Source organism: Pistacia vera, unplaced genomic scaffold (assembly GCF_008641045.1).
Source record: "Pistacia vera cultivar Batoury unplaced genomic scaffold, PisVer_v2 Contig143, whole genome shotgun sequence".
NCBI lineage: Eukaryota > Viridiplantae > Streptophyta > Magnoliopsida > Sapindales > Anacardiaceae > Pistacia > Pistacia vera.
In genome coordinates this window covers 546412-569628 of record NW_022195500.1, presented here as the reverse complement: position 1 = coordinate 569628, position 23217 = coordinate 546412, and the positions used below count along the sequence as shown (strand labels likewise).

Here is a 23217-nt window from a genome sequence, read left to right as displayed (position 1 = left end):
TGGGTTTGTTTTTCCCTGCAACTAACTCCCTGATTTTGTCTGCCAATAGTGACTCTAATTGGGGCTCTTGCCTCATGACCAGGAAATCAGTTTCTGGTTACTGCATTTTCCTCGGCTCTTCCTTGATTTCTTAGAAATCAAAACAACAGGCGACCATTTCTAAGTCTTCCTCTGAAGCTGAGTATAGGGCTATGGCCTCTACATTTTGTGAGATCATTTGGGTAGTCCAGCTTCTTAAATAACTTGGGTTTTCTGACTTGTTTCTTGTTCCCCTTCACTGTGATAATCAAGCAGCCACCTACATTGCTTCCAATCCTATGTTTCATGAGAGAACCAAACATATTGATATTGACTGCCACATAGTCAAAGAGCAGCTTAAAACTGGCCTCATTCGTACTGCCTATATCCCAATGTTTGAGCAGCCAACTGACATCCTTACCAAGGCTCTTGGGAAACATCCTCATCATCATTTGCTACACAAGTTGGGAGTGTTGGATCTTTACCACCCTCCAACTTGAGGGGGGTATTGGAAGTATTAAATATGTATTAACTGTTTAGTTTGTTTTAGTTTTGTTAATACATTCAATTTAGTCTGTTAGTAAAGTTGCTGGTCAGTTATTTAACTTAGTCAATTTAGTTAACTCAAGTTAGTAGTTAACTTTGGTTATCTTGTTGTATATAAAGAAACCTTACTCATCAATAAACGTGTGGATCATTATTCTTTCCCAAATACACTCTTTTCTGTTTCATTTCCATGTAAATCAACATTGTGAATTAATTTAAAGTGATGTTATTGACTCCTCATAATTTGTCTTAGTAAACCTCGTTTTTTTATTTAATTATAATATTATCCCTCAAAAAAATTACTAAAGATGGTGTAAATTCTTTTTTATACAAGAGAAAGAGTTTAACGAAAAACATGTAAGTACAACAAAACCTCTCTATAGTCATACCGATGGGATTAACTAATTTTATTATTATAAAGAGATTATAACTTAATATAGGTGTAGTTACAAAAATTATTGTTTTGATTTCTTATTTTATAATTCATGTTTTAGTAGTATAGTATTAGGATTTCAATTTATATTTTAGTAGTATTAGGATTTCAATTCAACGCTTCAATTGTCTACTTTTGAAATGTATAGAAGACCGTGTCTTGAAACCAGCAAAAATAAGCGTCATTGATGGAACTGTAAATGCAGTTGATGTGTGGTCAATTGATGTGAAGCCACAGATAATTACCAATGGTTTTAAGCACCGCAAAATTAGAACCCACAGTGTCGATGAATTGCAAGTTACAAATGAAGTGGATGAGGTAAATAAAAGAGTCATTGCAAAATTGAGGGATCAGATTCGACATCTTTACTACACTAATAAAATGGATATTAATGTCTTCCTCGATCATCCAAATGAACAACAAATCGTATATACTTTAACCAAAGAAGAAGTTATTACTGCAATTAGAAAGACGAGAAAGGAAATAATCTTAAGGATGATAATGCGGAAATACAAAAAGTTTCTTGCTATGAAGCTCTAAACATGCTTGAGAAGCTAAAAATATTTTTGCTTCAACAAGAAGATGTCTAATCTAGCGAGGTATTATGTACTCGTAAGAAAAAAAAATGTGATAACAACTCTAAAACATAAATCATTATCCCAAACAATTTAAGATAAATATTTTATTTCATCTTAAATATTTAATGTAACATAACATATATTTATTTATAATATACAGATAATTATTACTATATAGAGATAACTTTTCTTAAGGCAAGAATTAGAAAAATTATAACTTATTACAATGTGAATTTTATTCTTATTTATAACTATCCCTAATTGAGACAAGAATTTTTTATGACTATGTAGAGTTTATTTCTATATAAAATATCACTATAGAGAGATTTTACTATATTAAAATATTTGATTTTTTCTTGGATATTCTTCAGATTTATAGTGATCTACACATCTCCAAAAAAATAAAAATAAAATAAAAAATAATTCAATTTGCTTGATTTCAATAGCTTGCTGTTCTTACTCAGTTCTTAAATTTTCAAGTTCTATTTTAAGCTTATTGTATGATAATTTTAATAACATATCCCTTAAAAAAAAAGAAGCTTAAGTCCCATAATATTTTCCAATTAGAAGCAAGAATTGTCTTTAAAAAGGGGAAAATTTATATCCCAGTGAAAGGTTGATATTGGCGTAATTTTCATGAAAAATATATAATTGAGAAGGTATAAGAAGTGGAGTTGAAATATGAATATAACAGTAATTTTGGAAATAGGTGAGGTTCGACTAGATTTTTGTATATACTTAAAAAATTTGGTAGGGTAAATTTAAAAATGGGGTCTAGTAAGATAAAAAGTGGGGGTCAATAGGACCACTCTTAATTTAAAATTAATTCTGTTAAGGATTAGATTTGTGATTAGTGATGAATTTAGAATTAATAGTTTTGTTAAAATATTTATTATTTTGATAATGATAAATATAAAGATAAACCGGACATTTCAGAGGCTTAAAATCAGTGAAATAGTAATTTGGATGGACATTACCACCATTGAGTGGCCAAATGGTAAATTAGGACTCTTGAGTGTATTACTCAAGAAATTTTGAGTTTGATTCACCTTAGACCGGTAGTTCCAAGGTCTTGAAGGATTAGTTGAGGTGCGCATAAGCTGGTCCAGACACTCTTGATCATAAAAAAATAAAAAAATTGGATGGACAGAGATTAGTGGACAATGCAAAGTTAATGGTTTTTTAAAATCGAGGATAGGAGATTATACTTTCATCAAATTAACCTAATGTGAGAATAGTAATTCGGCCAAAAAAAAAAAAAAAAATTGAACTAGTAATACACTCCTTTGATCAGTTTTTTATTTGACTTACTGTATTTTAATTTAAAATGTGCAAAATAATTTTAATGAAATTTATTTCCGTGAGTTGTGAATAAGCAAACATTATATGCAATTCAAGGAACTTCTGCCTCCCAAAACTGGCTTTAGTTTTTACGAAATTCTTTTAAGAGAAATCAATTGATCCAGCTCAAATGAAGACAAGGGTGAGCTTCACAAGATTGCATAGGATGCCCGCTCTAATTAACTAGAGAAAAAAGGGTCTTCATTCAATTTCGAAGAACACAACTGTCCTCAAATTTTAATGAAAAAGGGTCTTCATTCATTCATTTTCGATAAACGCAACTCACAACTGTACAAATTTTGCATGAAAATGGCTAAACCGTTTCACGGAGGCCTTTCTGAAATTGGAAGATGAAAGGCAAATTGTTGAGACGTCTTTGTCGCATTTATGATAAAGCTTTATAATCACAGCTAATTCTGTAATTCATGCATGTGCGCATCTCATCTTTTGCTCCTTTTCTCTTGTACTGTAAAGAAAATGCTCATCAAGGGATGCCTCTAAATTATATCACAAATTATACGTATAAACCTCTAAAACTTTTATTCAAAATTAATCATCTTCCACAGGTTTCTGAATTATCAAACAAATCCTAAACTTTTGTTTCTGACATTTCACATTTCCACCTATGTATTTACCTTTTATTTTAACAGATTGCTGTTAAAGTCAAGGGCGTTGTTGTTAGTTTCTAAACTTTATTGGTGTTGTAAAATTGTATGGGTGTCCACCCCATCAAGCAGAATGATAATAAACACTTGTCACAACTTCAAGCTGTCTAGAGTTCAGCATTTGTAGACTGCAGAAAACACAGAAAAAGTTCATCATTTGTACACTACAGAAAACACAGAGACGCTACCATGGCGAAACAGAAGCACTTTGTTTTCGTTGAAGCAGCTTGCTTTGATATGGAATTGCATTGGTTACATGTTAGGATGGAGCTCAGATCAGCTGGTCACGGAGTCACTTGTATAGACCTGGGAACTACTGGGTTTAATACCAAAAAATGGGATGAGGTTCTTAATCTTTCAGAATTCTTGCAGCCACTCACAGGATTCCTACGCTCTCTCAGACCTCCACAGAAAGTGATTTTGGTCGGTCACAGCTATGGTGGCCTCAGTATATCTCTGGTCACCGAGAAATACCCGGAAAAAGTCTTGGCCGCAGTGTTTGTTTCGGCCTTTATGCCTAATCACAGAACTCCCCCGGGATTTCTCTTACAAGATGTAAACATTTGTTTCTTTACTATGTTAAAATTAATATGTTTAAGATGCTTTATTTTACTAACCCTCTTTTTGTCTTTGTGTTTGGTTACTAGTATCTGGACAGGACTCCAAGGCAGTCCTTCATGGATAGCCAGATAAAATACGACAATGGCTCGGAAAAACCTCCAACGTCGATTCGCTTTGGTTACGAATACTTAAGGACCAAGGCGTATAAGAACTGCCCCCTCCATGTAAGACGTCTTTTAAGTATAAATCTTATAAATTTAATAATGAATGTCTAACATGCTAAGCGCTATACGTTACATCTCCTTAAATTTAACCGTTGCCGCATAAATACAGACATATGTGAGCGGCTTCTGGACGGCAAGAACAACAAGGTTTTTGCTGGAAGAGTTGTCCCAAGAAAATCTGTTGACAAAAGAGAGGTATGGCGCAGTGGATCGATATTATGTGATGAGTGAAGAGGATGATGTGATAAAGCCAGATTTCCAGAGGGAAATGGTCGAGAATTACCCTCCACAACAAGTGGTGATGATAAGGGGAGCTGATCACATGATCATGCTTTCTAAGGCTGCAGAGTTAATCAAAACCTTGAAAGATATTGCTCTCAAATATAAATGATATGTGGGTTCAATATAATCTCTAATCTCTAATGTTTAAGTTGTGTTTGTGTTTTAAGGATACCGTCAAGACTCTTTAATGTTTAACCTGTCTTGTATAATTAGTATTTCTCTTAATTTCGTGAGTCTTATCCCAGTAATATAAATGAAGAATTTTAACTACTAAAAGCTTCGTATTTGTTTGAATTATTGAGTTTCTGGTTTATTTTCTTGATTATTTGAACAACATAATGACTGAGACGTTAATTTAAACTTATACCGAATTGATCGTAACTCCAATTCCAATGTTCTACAGTTATTAATCCACAAAATTCTCCTCTTTTTGTTTTGTTTTTTTTTTTTTTGGGCTAAGAGGAACTTAACACTACCAGACTATTTGGTAAAAGGCATGCTGCAAATAATATGACACTCAATATATACCAAACATTATCACCACTAGATGACCTGATGTTAAATGAGTAAAAAAAGATTCTATGAGATGTAAGTTCAAATCCTATAGGCCTTAATGAGGTAGTACCCAGTCATCAACTTCAGGGCCTAGGGGTTAATTGAGATGCGACAAGTCGCCTAAACATCCCGGTCACCAAAAAAAAAAAAAAAAAAAAAAATTATATAATATATTATTATATATATATATATATATTGTAGATGCAAAAATCTACCGTTACGGAAAGAGGGACTGATCCCGTGAGGTTGAGGCCATTAGCGATCTGCTGCACCTACACACATGAGAAACAAGCGTGAAGCAGACGGAAAACACCGGGGTGGTGTTTGCTGTAGGCACTCTGACGCTCAAGTCAATAAGGCTGAATGAGGCTAGTTTTAGTGAGGGTTAGGGAAAGGAAGAGTTACCGGAAGTCTAGTCGGGGACCGTGGCTACATCTGTAATGCGAAGTTCTCAAGTGGGAACTCCAGGGTCTGAAGGTGTAATGTTTTATGTCCTTTGTGAGAGGGCTGACCTCTATTTAAATAGTGACTATATGACCTTCCAATCCTAGTGGGACTGGGAGTCCTCGTAGTAGTAGTTCTCCCAAAGGGTGTAACCTTTGACTCCCTTATCTCAGCAGGAAAGGGAGTTCGAGCGTGACTCGGATATGGACCTTGGAGGAATTGGGATAGTAGTTGACTTCCTTATCAGAGTTCCAGTAGGAGTGTAATCCGTAAGCGACTGTGGGCTCCAAATTGACCGTATGCCTAGAAGGTGTTCTAGGATCAGGAGGCCTGGGTCCAGACTGTAAAATCTGACTGCACTTCATACCGAATGGGCCTCATCTGCAGAATTCTGACTTGGGCCCCATCCGGATTGGGCCTAGGCTTTCATCTTTGTTAGAGGTGTTTCTCTGTTTGGGCTGGGGACATTTTTTGGCCCTAACAATTTGCCCCCCACTCTCTGAGTTAAGGAATGCTTAACTTAGAGAGTATGCATCGCTTGGAGGCGATCTGGTCGACCGATTGATCACATGATCGTGCTCGTAGTCCGTGAGTTCTTTGGTACGCCTAACCAGATGGATGGAGGCGACATGTGGTCATGAACACACTCGGTGCCTTTAACCGAGTCAGAGTGTGTAATCAACCCAAAGGGATGCCGTCAATCGGTGTATGGAGCCGGGCGAGCAGGTTTATGAGCGAACAGTCTCGTGAAGGTGTATGCGCTTGGTGTGTCAGACCAAGTGCGTGAATGAATGAGTTTTCTACTGAAGGTGTATTCACTCGGTGTGTCAGACCGAGTGCGTGAATGAATGAGTTATTTATTGAAGGTGTATTCACGTGGATCGGTCAGACCGAGTGCGTGAATGAATGAGTTATCTATTGAAGGTGTATTTACTTGGTGTTTTCGACCGAGCGGAATGCATTACACCTAATATGGATGTGGTGCCTTGGGCGAATTGGTCGAACCCGAGCGAAGTGATGTACACATGCTTAAATTTTGTTCGCTACCGGCTCGTCTGTCCAGGATGACTGATTAGCTTGATACCCTTTATCTTTGCTAGTGCTTGTCTCGATGCTAAAAGCAGGGTTACCTGTTTGCTGCTGGCTGCCCAGTCAGGAGGATTTCTTGAATGGGTGAAGTAACAAAATGCATTGGCTTTTCCGCGGATAATTGGTATGCTTAAATATGCCAGCTTGGTTGGGTAGGCCGTACGATCCAGCGTGGTACTTGCTCGCGATCGCGATTTCCTAGCGTGCGCGGATTCATTCCACGTGTGTGGTGGAGATTCTTTCTTTGTTTGGGCGGGAATTTGAAAAGACAATTCTCCTAGGGCAAAGCATGTTTTGCCACGTGGACCATCGATGTGATGGTTATTAAATGCAGTGTCTGAACGTTTTTGGGTGCGATTCGTCTTTCCAAATAGAAAACTGGAGAGGAGTTCTTCTTTCATAGGGGAATATTTTCACAACTTTGGGATTTTTCCGGCACCTTTTCATGGTAATCGCTTCTTCTGGGTCCTCTCTTTTTGATTTATTGCCTTTGGTTTGTTTCTAGGGTAGTCTTGTGTTATTTTTCAAGGTGATTTCGAGTATGTAGAGGAGGGAATCTAAAGAAAAGTTTTCAGGTTTTTCTCGTTTGCTATGAAATTGGTTTGTGTTTGCATTTGGGTAAGTTATTGTAAGGATTTGAAAAAGTTTTTGCGAGAAGGTTGGAATTTTGGGCTAAACGGAGAAGGTAAAGGATTTTTTCTGGCTACCGAGGATTCTGGGTTTATGGTGGCATTTCTAGGTTTTTAGAAGATGGAGTCAATTTATATTGGTTTCTTGTTCGACTCGTCTCGGTCTGCTTGATTGAGTCGAGTACAATGTTTAGCTAGGTTTTTTAAGTTTGGCAGTCTTTCTGGGTCGACCGGTCTCTTAGACTGAGAGGTTGGTGGTTGTCGTCCGGGTCGAGTCAAAGGTCTAATAGGAGTTGGAAGAGTTTGGTTTTTGATCAGTCAGTCGGTGGCTTAGCACGAGTGAGGCACTGGAGCTGGGTTAGATTTTTGGAGTCGGTCGATCAGTGGTGCAAGGCGAGCGGTGATCAAGTAGTAGTTGATTTTGAGGAGACTAGGTCGGTCGACGGTGAGGGATGAAGGGTGATCAAGTAGAAAAGGTTTTGAAGGGAGTTGTTCGGTCGGTGGTGAGGGACGAGGGGTGATCAAGTGAATAAGTTTTGAAGGAAGTGGGTCAGTCGGTCGGTCGGGGAGAGTGAATAGGTTGAGCAATGTTTAGGTCAAAGTTCAGTAGTTCGAGTGGGGCTGAGGCAAAGGTCGGGAATGAGTACGAGAATGCCCCAACCATGGTGATGATGCCTGAAGGTGGGGGCGTTCCGGTCGGTATACCAACCGGTGTGAACGTAACTACCCTTGGGACGAGTGGAGCTAATCCGAGTGATCCTGGCAGGCAAGGGGAGAGTGGGGAAGACTCCAAAGGAGTTGGTGATTTTGGTAGTTCATCCTCTACTCATAGTGGCTCTAAGGACGAGCCGAGTCGGCCAGGTGGTGGGATACTGAGCCAAGATTATCCGCCCTTATTGAAGGACAATGATATGTGGTAGATCCAGACAATGTATCATATTCCAGAATCCGTTGAGATTAGGGCAACTTGATCGTACGAGCGGGTCGACTGGGAAGCGAAAGGATGGGTGAGCGCCTATGAAAAGTGGTTCCATGATAGGCTCAGGCTTCCCATCCCTCGCCTCGTATGGGAGGTCTTGGACCATTTCAAGATTGCTCCGTCACAACTCATGCCGAATGGGTGGAGGCTGCTGATGGCTCTAGAGGACCTTTGTGTACGACATCAAGTGATGTTTGGGCTGCACGAGCTGCTTTATTTGTACTTCCTAAAAGAGAATGATAAGAACAAAAGTCGATACCTACTGAACCTTAGGCACGAGCGAGATCACCCATGACCGACCTTCGGTCAAGTGATAAGAACTGGAAGGATCGATACTTTTTTATGCAGGGTAACGCAGTCTTCGGGGAGAGAGGCCAGGGCGACATTCCGTTCACTTGGCGAGCTACTGGTGAGAAACTTTGTCTTTATCTCGAATTTTGGTTACTAAAATCTTATTGTGTTTTTTCTTTGCAAAGCTTGAATTCAACCGAGCGGGGCAGAGTGGGGACAGCTTGGACGTGTAGACCCAGAAGGTTCTAGCTATTCCAAAACCGCAGAGGGATTGGCGAGTGGTGTTGGAGGAAGCTAACCTCAAGACGAGTCATCTCTAGGTCGGAGTAGAAGCCATCCAGCGAGGTATCCCCTTCCCTTCGCTGAAGCAAACCTAGAATGTGTTATTGACTCGCTACTGCAATCATACCTTGTATGGTAAGTCGAGGCTGAATCCACTAACTGTTGGAGAGTTTGCGATTGCAAAAAAGCTAATGAAGAAGCTGACCATCCCAAGTGCGAGCGAGTCTATTGCTAGGCGCCAGGAGAAACAAAAAAAGGAGTCTTCGGCTAGAGAGGAGAGGAGAGGAGAGAAGAGAAGAGCAGAGGATGTGGTGGCAACTCCACCAAGTCATCAGCCTGTGGTCGGGGCTGGGTCATCCAAGATCATAGTATTGAAAGGATCACCTTCAGCATCCCAGCTTCTATGTCGACCTACTCGGACGCGGCTTCCATGAGTCAGTTGGCCTACTCATTCCTGTTCCCAACAGACGAGACCCGTTTGAACTAGATGGGTACGGTCGCAGTCGCAGTTGCTGACTGGGGGGTTTTCCATGCTTTTCAGGTATAAGCCAGAGTTTTACTTTACTGTGTTTATTGTTGACGTATACTGATCAAGTTGTTTTGTTATGCAGGCATTCACCAGCAGCCTGCACCTGAGGAAATCTATCGTGTCGTAAGAGAAGAGGACACATGATGTATCGAAATCTAATACCAATCTGCGACAGCGAGAAGCGGCAACTCAAAGAGCTGAGTGGGAGAGCCATCAGCGTCTGAAGGAGGCCGAGAGTGAGTTAGAGCGGCTGAGGAGAGAGTTGGCTGAGAGGATCGCAGAGCTCAAGTCCTTGAGGGAGCAGTGCTTGAGCATTGCTAATGACGCCATCATTAGGGCCAAGGGAGAGCTCATGCTTGAGTACAAGGCCAGGAACACCTCTCACTGGAACCCGGATGAGGACATTCAGCTCATACAGGAGATGATGAAGGAGGAGGCCACTGGGCATACGGAGGAGTAGATTGATGAGCAAGTGCTCAATTTTGCTAGCCAACCGGGGCCATCGATTACTGAGGATGTGAGCGACTAGGCTGCAAGGGCGAGTGCTAGGGCTGTTGATAAGGTGATCGAGTCAAAGATGGGTGAGACGACTCATACCGATGATACTTAGCTTTTTTTTTGTTTTTGCTCATGTATTTTTGGGGCCTACGATGCCCTTCTTTTGCGTGTATGCCTTACTTTGTACTTGGAACTTAGTTGCTTGAGGCTTATTTTATATCATACTTGTGATTCTGTTTTGGTGCTTTCCTTGTGGATGAATGATTTGATTACTTGTTTGTTTGTAGATGCACTAGGGGTTGAACCGCATGCTTGTGTTGCAATTTTGACGCAGCTAAGTGGCTGAGTCGTGTGGACTCTCTAGTGGGTTGGGGATGTAACTATATGAATCGGTCTTGGCCGATCGAAGGTGTAACCTTATGAATCGATCTGAGCTGATCAAGGGTGTGAATTTATGAATCGGTCTGAGCCGATCGAAGGTGTAAATTTAAGGATCCATTTGAGCCGATCGAAGGTGTAATACTTACGAATCGGTCTGGGCCGATCGAAGGTGTAATACTTATGAATTGGTCTGAGCCGATTGAAGGTGTTATACTTATAAATCGGTTTGGGCCGATCGAAGGTGTAAACTTATGAATCGGTCTAGGCCGATCGAAGGTGTAAACTTATGAATCGGTCTAGGCCGATCAAAGGTGTTATACTTATGAATCGATTTGGGACGATTGAAGGTGTAATACTTATGAATCGGTCTGAGCCGATCAAAGGTGCTATACTTATGAATCGGTCTGGGCCGATCGAAGGTGCTATACTTATGAATCGGTCTGGGCCGATCGAAGGTGTAAACTTATGAATCGGTTTGGATTGATCGAAGGTGTAAACTTATGAATCGGTCTGGACCGATCGAAGGTAAACAGTTCTATTGCTGAATAATACTTTATTTTATTCGGGCCCTGAAGCCGACTGACGGTGAATGAGGTAGATAGACCCACTTATCCTTTTTTAAACAGAATAAAGAAAACATACATGTTAATGGACTGCATTCCAGCTGTTGCTGATGTCTTTGCCTTCGGGAGTTTGAAGTCGGCAGGCGCCTTTCCCTACTTCCTTGGCGATCTTGTAAGGACCCTCCTAGGTGGGACCGAGCTTGCCAGAGTTGACCTCTTTAGTGTTTTGAAAGACCTTGTGGAGGACCCAGTCACCAGTTTTAAAAATTCTAATTCGGTCGTTGCGGTTGTAGTGTCGGGCGACCTGCTGTTGATAGACTACGTTGTGAATGGTTGCTCGCTCATGTAGTTTGTCGACGGTGTCCAGGTTGTGGCAGAGGTTTTGGCTATTGGTTTCTCCATCTGCCAATTGAAGTCTGGTGGAAATGACTAATACTTCGGTTGGGATGACTGCTTCAGATCCATATATGAGGGAGAAAGGGGTTTCACCCATAGATGAGCGGGCTGTCATTTGGTAGGACCATAGGACTCTGGGTAGTTCATCTGCCCATGCGCTCTTGGTTTTCTGTAGGCATTTCTTTAAAGTCTGCATAATAGTTTTATTTGATGATTCGGCCTAGCCGTTGGATTTGGGGTTGTGGGGGGCAGAGAAGTTGAGCTTGATTCCCCACATATCGCAGAAATCTCTAAAGCCTGAACTGATGAATTGAGATCCATTGTCGGTGATGATTTCCTTCGGTATCCCAAACCTTCAGATGACATGCTTCCAGATGAAAACTTTTACCTCTCTGTCTCTGACTTGTGCAAGTACTTCGGCTTCGATCCACTTAGTAAAATAGTCGGTGACAGCTAACATGAAGACTCGTTGCCCGGGCGCGGTTGGGAGTTTTTCGACTATATCCATTCCCTACTTCATGAACAGCCAAGGTGTGAGAGTGAAGTTGAGTCATTCGGGTGGGAGCTGTGAGACATGGGCGAACCTCTGGCAACTGTCACACTTCTTCACATAAGTTACTAAGTCAGTGCGTATAGTTGACCAATAGTAGCCAATGGTGATCACCCGATGGGCAAGGTTGCATCCTCCGACGTGGTTTCCACATTCGCCTTCATGGAGTTCGGTGATAACTCATTTGGCTTCTACTGGGTTTATGCTTTTGAGGTAGGGACCAGAGAATGACTTCCTAAGGGGCTGGCCTTTGTATATAGTGAATCTGGCGGCTTTCGCTCTCGTGCGACGTGCTTCATTCTTGTCGGCTGGGAGATCATTGTGTTCCAAGTATTTTACTATCGAAGTCATCCAGGTATCAGGCAGTTCGATGTCCATCACTTCTTCAAGTGGCTCGTTCGTTGGTCATTCCTTCCAGTCAGTCGGACATTGGAGGAATAATAAAGGGATGGTTGACTGGGAGGAACATTGAAGGGCTGAGTCGAGGTTAGCAAGTGCGTCAACATGGGTGTTCTCCGTTCTTGGGACTTGGGCGATGGAGAACTCTTCGAAGGAGTTTTGCAATTCTTTGACCAGATTCAGGTAGGTTGTCATCTTCGAGCTGCGAGCTTGGTAAATACCTTGTAGCTGGTTGACCATGAGTTGGGAATTAGACTTTACCTCCAGCTTCCTTACTCCGATTTCTTTGGCTAAAGAGAGTCCAGCGATGAGAGCCTCGTATTTAGCTTCGTTGTTGGTACATTTGAATCCACATTGTATGCCCCATTAGACGACGTCTCTTTCTAGAATAGTAAGTACGATGTCGAGCCCACTCTCATTCACGTTGCTTGAGCCATCCACTGAGAGACTCCACTTTGAAGGCGATCCACTATTCATGCACAGTAACTCTCTTTCTGCTTGGATAGTGGTGTTCAGAGTGAAATCAGCAATAAAGTCTACCAGCGCCTGGGATTTGACAATGGGGCACGGTTGGAAAGATATGTCAAACTTGCTGAGCTCTACTGTCCATTATGTGAGTCGGCCTGATAACTCTGGGTTGTGTTGTATCTTCTTGAGTGGAAGGAGGTGAGTATGACTATGAAATGGCATTAAAAGTATGGCCTGAGCTTCTTGGATGCATGGATGAGGGCGAGTGTAAGTTTCTCCACCTGATTGTATCGTGTTTCCGCGTCGAGGAGTGACTTGCTTACATAGTAGACCGGTAGTTGTTTCGCATTATCCTCTCGAACTAACACTGTCAAAATCGCTGTCTCTGAAACCACCAGATAGGTGTAAAGCTTTTTCCCATCCTTGGGCTTGGAGAGGAGTGGGGGGGAGGTTAGGTATCTCTTTAGTTGTTGCAAGGCTTCTTCACAAGAAGAGGTCCATTCAAACTTCTTAGATTTCTTTAGCGTGTGGAAGAAATGGTGGCATGTGGCTGGCGAACCTAGAGATGAAGCGGCTCAAGGCGGCCACTCGTCCTGCCAGGCGCTGGACGTCTTTGATGCAAGTTGGTGATGGTATGTTGAGGATTGCTTAGATTTGATCGGGGTTGGCTTCTATCCCACGCTGAGTTACCATGTATCCCAAGAATTTCCCTGATGAAACCTCGAACTAGCATTTGACTAGATTTAGCTTCATGTTATACTTCTTTAAGATGGTCAATGCCTGGTTGAGGTGGTCGAGGTGCTGCTCGGCCATGAGGGACTTGATGAGCATGTCGTCGATGTACACTTCCATGGTGTCCCCGAGGTGTTCAGCGAACATCCTGTTAACTAACTGCTGATAGGTAGCCCCGGCATTTTTGAGGCCAAACGACATCACTTTGTAGCAGTAGGTCCCCCTTTCTATAATGAAGGCTATTTTCTACTGGTCATTCGGGTGCATTAAAATCTGATTATACCCTAAAAAGGCATCCATGAAGCTTAGGAGTTCGTGGCCTGTTGTTGCATCGACCATCATGTCGATATGTGGGAGTGGGAAGGAGTCTTTAAGGCATGCTTTGTTTAAATCCGTGAAGTCTATGCAGACCCTCAATTTTCCATTCTTTTTCTTCACCACCACCACGTTTGCCAACCAGTCGGGATAGTAGACTTCTCTAATCAGGCCATTATTCAGTAATTTGTTGACCTCCTCATTGACGATCCAGTTATGTTCTGGTGCGAATTTACTACGCCTCTGCTTCACTGGGGGGAGATTCGGGTCTACTTTGAGGTGGTGAACGATTGCTTTTAGGTTGACTTTTGTCATGTCAACGTGGGACCAGGCGAAGTAGTCCTGGTTTTGTCTGAGGAATTCTATGAGTCTCTCTCTTATTTCGGGCTTGAGGCGTGAGCCTATCTGGGTCTTCCTTTCAGGGTCGTTCGGGTGTATCAACACTTCATCCAACTCCTCCATAGATGGTTTATTTGGCTCGATCGGTAGGATTGGATGAGACTGTAGTTGCTATGAAGCGTTACCTTTGCTTTTGAAGGCGTTTTTGTAGCAATCTCTAGATGCCTTGGGGTCGCCCTTGATTTCCCTTACTCCCCATTTCGTTGGAAACCTGATGGTTTGGTGGAAGGTGGATCGAACAACTCGCATGTCGTGGATCCAGGGTCGGCCTAAAATGACGTTGTATGGTGAAGGATAGTCGAGCACTAGAAAGATGGTTTGCTTGTTGACTCCGCTGGTGTAGACAGGTAAAGCGATTTCTCCTATGGTGTACTTCTGCTCGGAACTGAACCCTACCAGTATAGTTGGTAGTCTACTGATGTTTGTTTCATCCAGTCCCATGGCCTTCACTGCTTCAAGGAAGAGAATGTTTACTGAAGATCCCCCGTCTATGAATACTCTCTTGACCACAATGTTTGCGATCTAGAGGGAGATGACTAGAGCATCGTGATGAGGGGCAACTAGGGTGATTGGCTCATCATCTTCGAATTGGATTACCTGGTTGGTGTGCAGCCGGGAGGGCGGATGGATGGATCGGGCTTCTAGCTGATGGTTGGCTCGAGTGTAGCACTTGGCTGAGGAGTAGTTGTTAGTGTATGCCCTAGGAACCAATCGTGTTGTCAGCTTCAGGACATTATATCTTGTAAATGTATTATGAATAAAAGAAAGTGTTCTTATTTCACATGTTGATTTTCTGCTTCATTTATATTATATTATATCTAATATTGCATGTGAAATATTCGGATAACACAGATCTTCAGAATATCAAATCATCAAAGAATTCCCTACGCAAGTAATGTTAATTGGGCAATAACATTGCATAGTAGGCATGCTGAAAATCTCCATTGAATATCATGTGATGGTATTAGTGTGGGTGATTATAAGAGGTATGTCACTAAGGCATTAGCATGTAACAACTCCATTCTACTCATATTCGTTTAAAATATACATAGTAAAAATACATGTAAGATAGCATAAAAAGTTGGGCCCAAATTTTTCTTTTATTAAACATATACATTCTTTATACAAAAAGTTGTATCATGTACAAAAGCATCAAAAACAAGGTAGACAGTGTAGCCATTTCCCTTCGCTTGCCGACGCCCATCCGACTGTATCCTCACCTAGATCTTGCAAAAACATAGGAAACAACGGGGTGAGCACAACTAATGCTCAGTAAGTAAATCCTCTACTCATCTATCCCCGTAACTCTCTCTCTAATTCTTTCCTTACAATTCTCATTTACTCTCTCTTTTATACTTCTCTCTATTTCCTCTTTCTCTTAACTCTTTTTACTAACTCTCTTTTGTAAGTCACGGCCTCATCTTACCGGAGGCACGGCCGGGACTCGCTCCCACTCTCCGTGACTTCTACTCATTCTATCTGATCGGACTCGGTTATGCATGGATTCGGAACCCTTGGCCATGTGAGCGTATAAACTCTCTCTCGGGTACTCTCGGGTATAGCTCTCATCCGCATGACTCTCACGGGCTACACCACTTCTCTCTCTCATACTCATGTCGCTCTCTCAATACGGCGTACATGCGGGAATACTCTACCGATTACTCACAGGTTCCCCATTGCACAACCTACTCTATTCTCTTTTTCTCTCTTTTCTCTTAATAAAGCTCATACTCAAAGTTCTCTACTCTTTTTCTACTCTTTCTCTAATGCATAATTAATGCATATGGATGATTCATGCTCATTAATGCATTCATGAAAAGCACAAATGCAATGTTGCATCAAAGACAGTTATTCTGCGCATGTCACACTCAAGAAGGCATAACTTGAGTTATACACATCGGATTGCTACGATTTTTGTCTCATTTTAAATCTTAGAGACAGAGCTATAACTTTTATGCTTTGGTCTAAACCCAGTTCATTCCATAAGATGCCCAAAAATCACTCCGAAATTCACGGCTGTGACAGGGCAGTTTAGTAACATGTTTTCACTTATGCATTTTATCAAGCAACTCATGTGCATATAAGCACTCTACTATAATTACTACTCTACTTATTCTCTAGCCATCCAAAATGGGAGAAAACTCCCTCATATAATCATAATCCCTGTCAAGAAAAGCACTTCCAAATAGGTTTACACAACATCTCTCAAACTTCATCTCAATTTCCATTTCTCAATACATATTAAAACACTTCTCATACATGAAGTTTATCCAACAACCACCAATTAGCTACTCATCTCAACTCAATTCCTCAACAAGCATAATACATATTTATACATGCATACATCTCTACTCAATCTCTAAATCTCTACTCAAAAGCTTATTCAAAACTCAACTTGGTTGGATTTACTTACCTTGTAATGTAGAGATTTTACTAACACTTTTCCTTTCCTTTGATAGCTTGTCTCTTCTCTACACCTTTAAACAATAAAACCCTAAGACTTCATATATATATATATATAAGCAAAACTTTACATCTAAAGCAAAAATCTTTACCTTAGGGTGCTTTAGATTAAGTTTCTATCCCAAACTACTCAAAAAGCTCTCTAAAATTCTTGAAATATCTTGAAATATTGAAAAAAAGAGTTGAGAGGAAGTGGTGAGTAGAAGTTGGCGGTGGAGAAGAAGAATGAAGGGTTTTCTAGACCCAAACTCTTATTAACTCACAATTAACACATGTCTTCCCATTTTGCCCTTGCTCTTTCTTGGAAATTCCATCTATGTCCCTTAGTCAATTACAATAATGCCTTCATTTTTATTACATTCTCCATGAAATTCTATCTCTTTACACTCCACAAAATTTCAACTAATTTTGAGTAAAAAGACCATTTTACCCCTAATGAAAGTTTAAGGGATTTTCTTCATATTTTTCTCAAAATAACTTTAACAAAAATTCAACTAAGGGCCAACCAACCAATATTAACAATATATCAACCCAAATAAAAGCAAAACAATAAACATTCAAGCAATACACCATAACTTAGCTACGTACCTCAAGTGGGGCGTTACATAGCATGGATAAACGGTTAGTGAACTGTTTACCGAATATGACCGATTACGATGAATCACATGGATATGGTCAATGATGCATCGTAGGATCGAGCTAGTGTACCACTGATTCTCAGACCTGAGACACCATGGTTGGATTCAACATAGGATGCATATGGTTCATATGGTGTATAAGCACGAGACTAGTCATGTCTTGTGTAATAAGCCGGTTTAGTCATATGTTATTCATGTGCGAGGACAAGTGATGGTCAAGATGAGATCTGTTAACTCAAAATAGTCTAATCTCGAGTTCCCAGACGAATGTCAATAAACATTGGAAAATGGAAATCTCTAGCCAGAGTATAATGAATGTCAAATGAAAAGTAGTTTCATGTTGACGAGTTCCATTGTATTGATTGACAATTCGATTAAAGATTAAGTTAAAGGTTTTGACATATCATGAACCATTCTTAATTGATTAGATAATGGAGGGATTTGACTACACGGTACGCACGATCAGAATAGGTTCATTGGAGTTTACACTTCATTGTGGTTTAGGGGTTATGGAACATTACTAGAAGTCTACCATAATCAGTGGAAGTTTCAATTATAAACAATTATAACGAAACATATCAAAATCAGATATTGGGCCCATGGCTAGATCACAATGAACCAAAATGGTCACACATAAAACCAAGCTCAAGGAGAAAGAGTAATACATATCATTAATCAGATTAATGATGTTCGGACGTAAACGGTTGCATCCGAATTAATGTATTGGTGAGAAATGATTATCCATGAATAGCTAGCACTAACTAAGGATAATAAGGATTTATTAAATATTATTATTGAATTGGATTCAATGATGGGGGCAAAAGTGCATTGGTTTTATTCCAAAAGGTTAGAATATTTAATGGAATTAAAATTTGGTCTAATTATGAATTAACCATAAAACCAAGGACTTGACATAAATTTTATTCTCAAGTTAATTTTAAATTGTTTGAGGTCTTCCTAAAACAATTTAAAATTACACTTTGTTCCCATGGTATATAAATTAAGTTTTATACCATTTTAATTGAATTGAATCAATTAAAGCAAAATCACTCTCTCACTCTCTCAGCTCTCTCTTCCTTGACTTGTGTGGATCACATTTTGAGGTTCTTCAAGTTCACTTGAAGAACTAAGATTCCAAGAAAGAAGATTCAAGTGTTGAATAGCAAAGGAGTAGGTAATATTCCATCCTTACCTTGAAATTTTTTGGGCTTATGTGTTATGCTTGTGTTCTACCTTGCGTTCATCCATGTTACACCATTTCTATGTCCAAAATGCATGAATCCAATAGTAGCTTACCTCACTGATTCGACCCACCAGAGATAATGGAGCAAAAACCCTTTGGTGTAGGTCTCGTGAGAAAGGGGGGGGGGGGGGGGGGGGGGGGGGGGGGGGCTGGGGGGGGGGGGGGGGGGGGGGGGAGCGGGGAGATGCTTCCTTCGAGCTTTTTTGGCTGATTGTATTCTTCCCTTTATCCATCAACAGATCTCGGAGATGTCCCATCTTCAGTAGCACAGCAACTTCCAACCGTAGGGCGATGCAGTCCGCGGTGTTATGACCATGGTCACCGTGGAATTCGACCCACTTGGTCGTGTCCTTTGTTGCTTCAAGATTGAGCTTGTTTGGCCACTTAACGATAGGTCCTATGCCTTTCATGATTTCCATGACCTGGGTTAGTTTGACATTAAGGTTGTACTCTGGAATTTTGTATTGGCTCGACTCGGATGGTCTGTTGTCAGTTCTAATTGGCAGGCGGTCATACGGTCTCTTTACCTTGTTCAGGTTACGTGGAAGGGGTTGGTAACGGGCCTCAAACGATCTGGACTCTAACCTTCTATTGTTTCGCCTTTGGGGATAGTCGTCGTACCTGGCATGCCTCATCCAGTTCATTTCATCTTCCTCTCACCTTATTTGAATTACAGCTCTGGCTAAAATGTCTTCCATCGTGGTGCAACCGAGCTTCGTCAAATCTTTGTATAGTTCTCCATCCAAAAGGATACCCTTTCTGAAGGCATCTACTACTGTCTCTGGGTTACAGGAAGGGATGGAGATTTTTTCTTTGTTGAACCTGCTGACATATTCTCTCAATGGTTCCCCCTTCTCCTGATAGACTCTGTACAAATTGGCTGGTAGTTTCTTGAGTTTCTTACTGTTGGCGAATTGTTCAACGAAGGTGTTGGTGAGCTGGGCAAAGAAGTTGATTGAACAGTTTGGGAGGTTGGTATACCACTGAAAGGTTGGGCTGGAGAGGCTTGAACCGAACCTTTTGCACATGCAGGCTTCCCTTAGTGCTTGGATCCTGGTTAACTTGGTTGGCCATGCGATTCGCACCTGATGTGTTTCGGTGGGTCAATCCGCGTGGTGTAGTTTGACGGATCACTCCGTTATTCGCCGCTGGGTAGCTTTGATCCCCATTCATCCCTTCAGTTGGATGACTCTCCGCGTGACTGATCGGGTGTTTCACCCCACATGGATTGTAAAGGGTGTTATTTGGGATTCGTTCGGCCCATTGGGATGAATGGCTTCAAGCGGGGTAGTTTGAAGGAGTGGGGGACTGCTCGACCTGCGAGGATGAGTCGAGCCAAGTGGTGTTTGGGTAAGGATGACTGACTGAAGGTGGGATGGGATGGCGAGGATGGGTGGTTCTTGTTGTGGTGGGCTCTCTGTTGCTTGGACTTCTTGATCTCGTGTCTGAAGCGGATCGATCAAGAGTGGCTCTATCGGTGGCCCCCGTTCCCTATCAGTCACGGCTAAATCATCAACTAATGACAAACATAGCTGGTGCGACCTTGTATCCGAGATTGTGGGTCCGTGCTCTGGAGTTTGGAGAGGTTGCATAGATGGAACCGAGGCGCAGAACCGAGGCGCGAAACCGATTGGGTGGTACTTAACAAGGCAGAAGCTCAAGATCATAAAACTGACTTACCTTTTCTTTTAGAGATTGGTTCTTGGCCATGATGGAGGCGTTTTCGGTTCGGATGGCGGTGTTCTCAACTTCTAATATTGCCACCTTGTTTGAGTGCTATTACATGAGGGCAGTCAAAGCCTCCAATTTGGCCTCAAGGCTAGGATTAGTGTTATCAGAATTGTCAGCCATGGAGAGTTTCTTCACGTAGCAGGTTTTGTTGAGACGAATGACTGCCAAAGGCCCCACGGTGGGTGCCAAACTGTAGATGCAAAAATCTACCGTTACGAAAAGAGGGACTGATCCCGTGAGGTTGAGGCCATTAGCGATCTGTTGCACCTGCACATGTGAGAAACAAGCGTGAAGCAGACGGAAAACACTCGGGTGGTGTTTGCCGTAGGCACTCCGATGCTCAAGTCGGTAAGGCTGAATGAGGCTAGTTTTAGTGAGGGTTAGGGAAAGGGAGAGTTACCGGAAGTCTAGTCGGGGACTGCGACTACGGTTGTAATGCGAAGTTCTCAAGTGGGAACTCTAGGGTCTGAAGGTGTAATGTTTTCTATCCTTTGTGAGAGGGCTGACCTCTGTTTAAATAGTGATTGTATGACCTTCCAATCCTAGTAGGACTAGGAGTCCTCGTAGTGGTAGTTCTCCCAAAGGGTGTAACCTTTGGCTCCCTTATCTCGACAGGAAAGGGAGTTCGAGTGTGACTCGGATACCGACCTTAAAGGAATTGGGATAGTAGTTGACTTCCTTATCAGAGTTCTAGTAGGAGTGTAATCCGTAGGCGACTGTGGGCTCCGAATTGACCGTAAGCCTAGAAGGTGTTCTAGGATCAGGAAGCCTAGGTCCAGATGGTAAAATCCGACTGCACTTCATACCGAATGGGCCTCATTTGCGGAATTCTGACTTGGGCCCCATTCGGATTGGGCCTAGGCTTTCATCTCTATTAGAGGTGTTTCCTTATTTGGGCCGAGGACATTTTTTGGCCCTAACACACACACACACACACATATATATATATATTGTGAGAGGAATTTTACTTGTTTTTCTTTTTCTTTTTTGACCTGAATTTTCTCCACACTGATACAATTATTTCTTGCATTATTTGGGACGTTTCACATGTAAGCTATCTTAATTAATTAATTCATGTTGAACATCTAGAACAGAGTGAATCGTAAAAATTAATTGATTATATTTTGACTTTGTGTGGAGCTAGAATACATGTTTTTGAAGACTTTATAATGGATGCAATAATTGATGTTATAGAAGAATAAATAACTGGAGAAATGAGGTGGAATTGCAAATCAAATATCCTTAAATAAAAATGGACCCAATGCTTATCTTTACAATACTTATGCAAATAAAAGTATAAAACAATGCTTATGCAAATAAAAGTATAAAACAATGCTTGATACAGTGGAAATAGGCCCTCATCTTCCAATATAAATGAGGATACCATTACCAATTGTAATACGTTCAATGGAATTAGGAAAGACAACCAACCATCTTCACAAATCAAATCAAAGTTCGCATGAAAAGACATTACAACAGCAAAGTACCAAATACTTTGTTTGAACTGGTAAAATAAAATAAAACCTTTATTTAATGTATCCTACTTAAGACTTTCCTTAATTACAAATATTCATTACATAATAAAAAAATGATTTTTACAGTTTCAACTATTTTTCTGGAGCTGAATTCTCTATTTAAATGAGAACGCTACGCATAAGTGAGAAAAGATAGCGATGGAGGCTGTACAACACTTTGTTTTAGTTCACGGAGCTTGCCATGGAGCCTGGTGCTGGTACAAGGTTGTGAGTCTTCTCAAATTACGTGGTCATCGTGTGAGTGCTATAGATTTGGGCGCTTCAGGGATCAATCCCAAGCGGCTAGATGAGATTGTTTCTATTTCAGATTACGTGCAGCCTTTGATGGAGTTCATTGACTCTCTTAATCAAGAAGAGAAGGTGATTTTGGTTGGTCACAGCTATGGTGGTATCTCTATATCTCTTGCAATGGAGAAATTCCCTGAGAAAATTTTAGTTGCAGTGTTTGTGTCTGCTTATATGCCTCCATACAAATCTCCTCCGGGAACTCTAATACTAGAAGTAAATAATTTTTTTTTCTATATATTTACTTTTAATTGCCATTCAACAAGTTGTAATTAATTTTGAGACTAAGCTGATTTCTTTTGGTGTTTGGCTTTATATAATCAGTATTTTAACAGTACACCAGTGGAATCCTTATTGGATTGCCAGTTAACATTCAACCAAGGCCTGGAAAATCCTCCAACTTCAGCTATCTTTGGTCCTGAATACATGAAGACTACAGCGTATAAACACTGCCAGTTAGAGGCAAGTCTCATTTCATTTCTCTTAGTTACTTAATAGGTGATTTGCAGCAATTAATTGATCATACATTTGCGGTATGCAGGATTTAGAATTGGGAAAAACATTGGTTAGACCAACTGGGTTGTTCTTGGAAGATTTGTCCAAGGAGTCTTTGTTAACAAAAGAGAAATATGGGTCAGTTGATCGGGTTTTTATCATGTGTGAAGAAGATGAAGTGATGAAGGAGGACCTTCAACGGATGATGATCCAGAACTACCAACCTAAAGAAGTGAAGAAGATCAGTGAAGCTGGCCACATGGTCATGCTTTCTAGGCCTAGAGAGTTTTCTCAAACTATACTAGATATTGCTGTCAATTATAAATGATCATTTAAGAGTTACACATCTTTGGTACTTTGAAATATTATGGAAATAAAATAAGCAAGTGTTTTGCCACATGAATTATTCCTTTCTTAGATATTATCTTCAAAACATAAGTTTATTACTAGTTTAAAAATTATCTAGTTACGATTCAAATAACTGTGGACTACCTTTCAAATTTATTAATTATATCAAATTAATATAGAAAATTAATTTTTAAACAATTGATGCAGTTTCTTGCACCAACCAACTAAAAGTACGTGTTGAAACCTATGCAAGGGTTAGTAATAAACCGACAATTTGATAAAGAATTAAGAACTTGATAGAAAAAATCTAACAAAGGACAAAGAGCTTTTAA

General features: G+C 40.8%; 2 protein-coding genes across 2 annotated transcripts; both read left to right on the top strand.

Annotated features, from left to right (window-relative positions):
- Positions 1–3770: 3770 nt before the first annotated feature.
- On the top strand, positions 3771–4757 carry LOC116123561 (methylesterase 10-like). Its single transcript, XM_031409313.1, has 3 exons — positions 3771–4136; positions 4229–4366; positions 4476–4757. The coding sequence occupies exons 1-3, from the start codon at positions 3771–3773 to the stop codon at positions 4755–4757; spliced, it is 786 nt and encodes a 261-aa protein (XP_031265173.1).
- Positions 4758–21895: 17138 nt separating this feature from the next.
- LOC116123560 (methylesterase 10-like) lies at positions 21896–22865 on the top strand. The gene is made up of 3 exons (XM_031409312.1): positions 21896–22258; positions 22367–22504; positions 22584–22865. The coding sequence occupies exons 1-3, from the start codon at positions 21896–21898 to the stop codon at positions 22863–22865; spliced, it is 783 nt and encodes a 260-aa protein (XP_031265172.1).
- The last annotated feature ends 352 nt before the right edge of the window (positions 22866–23217 follow it).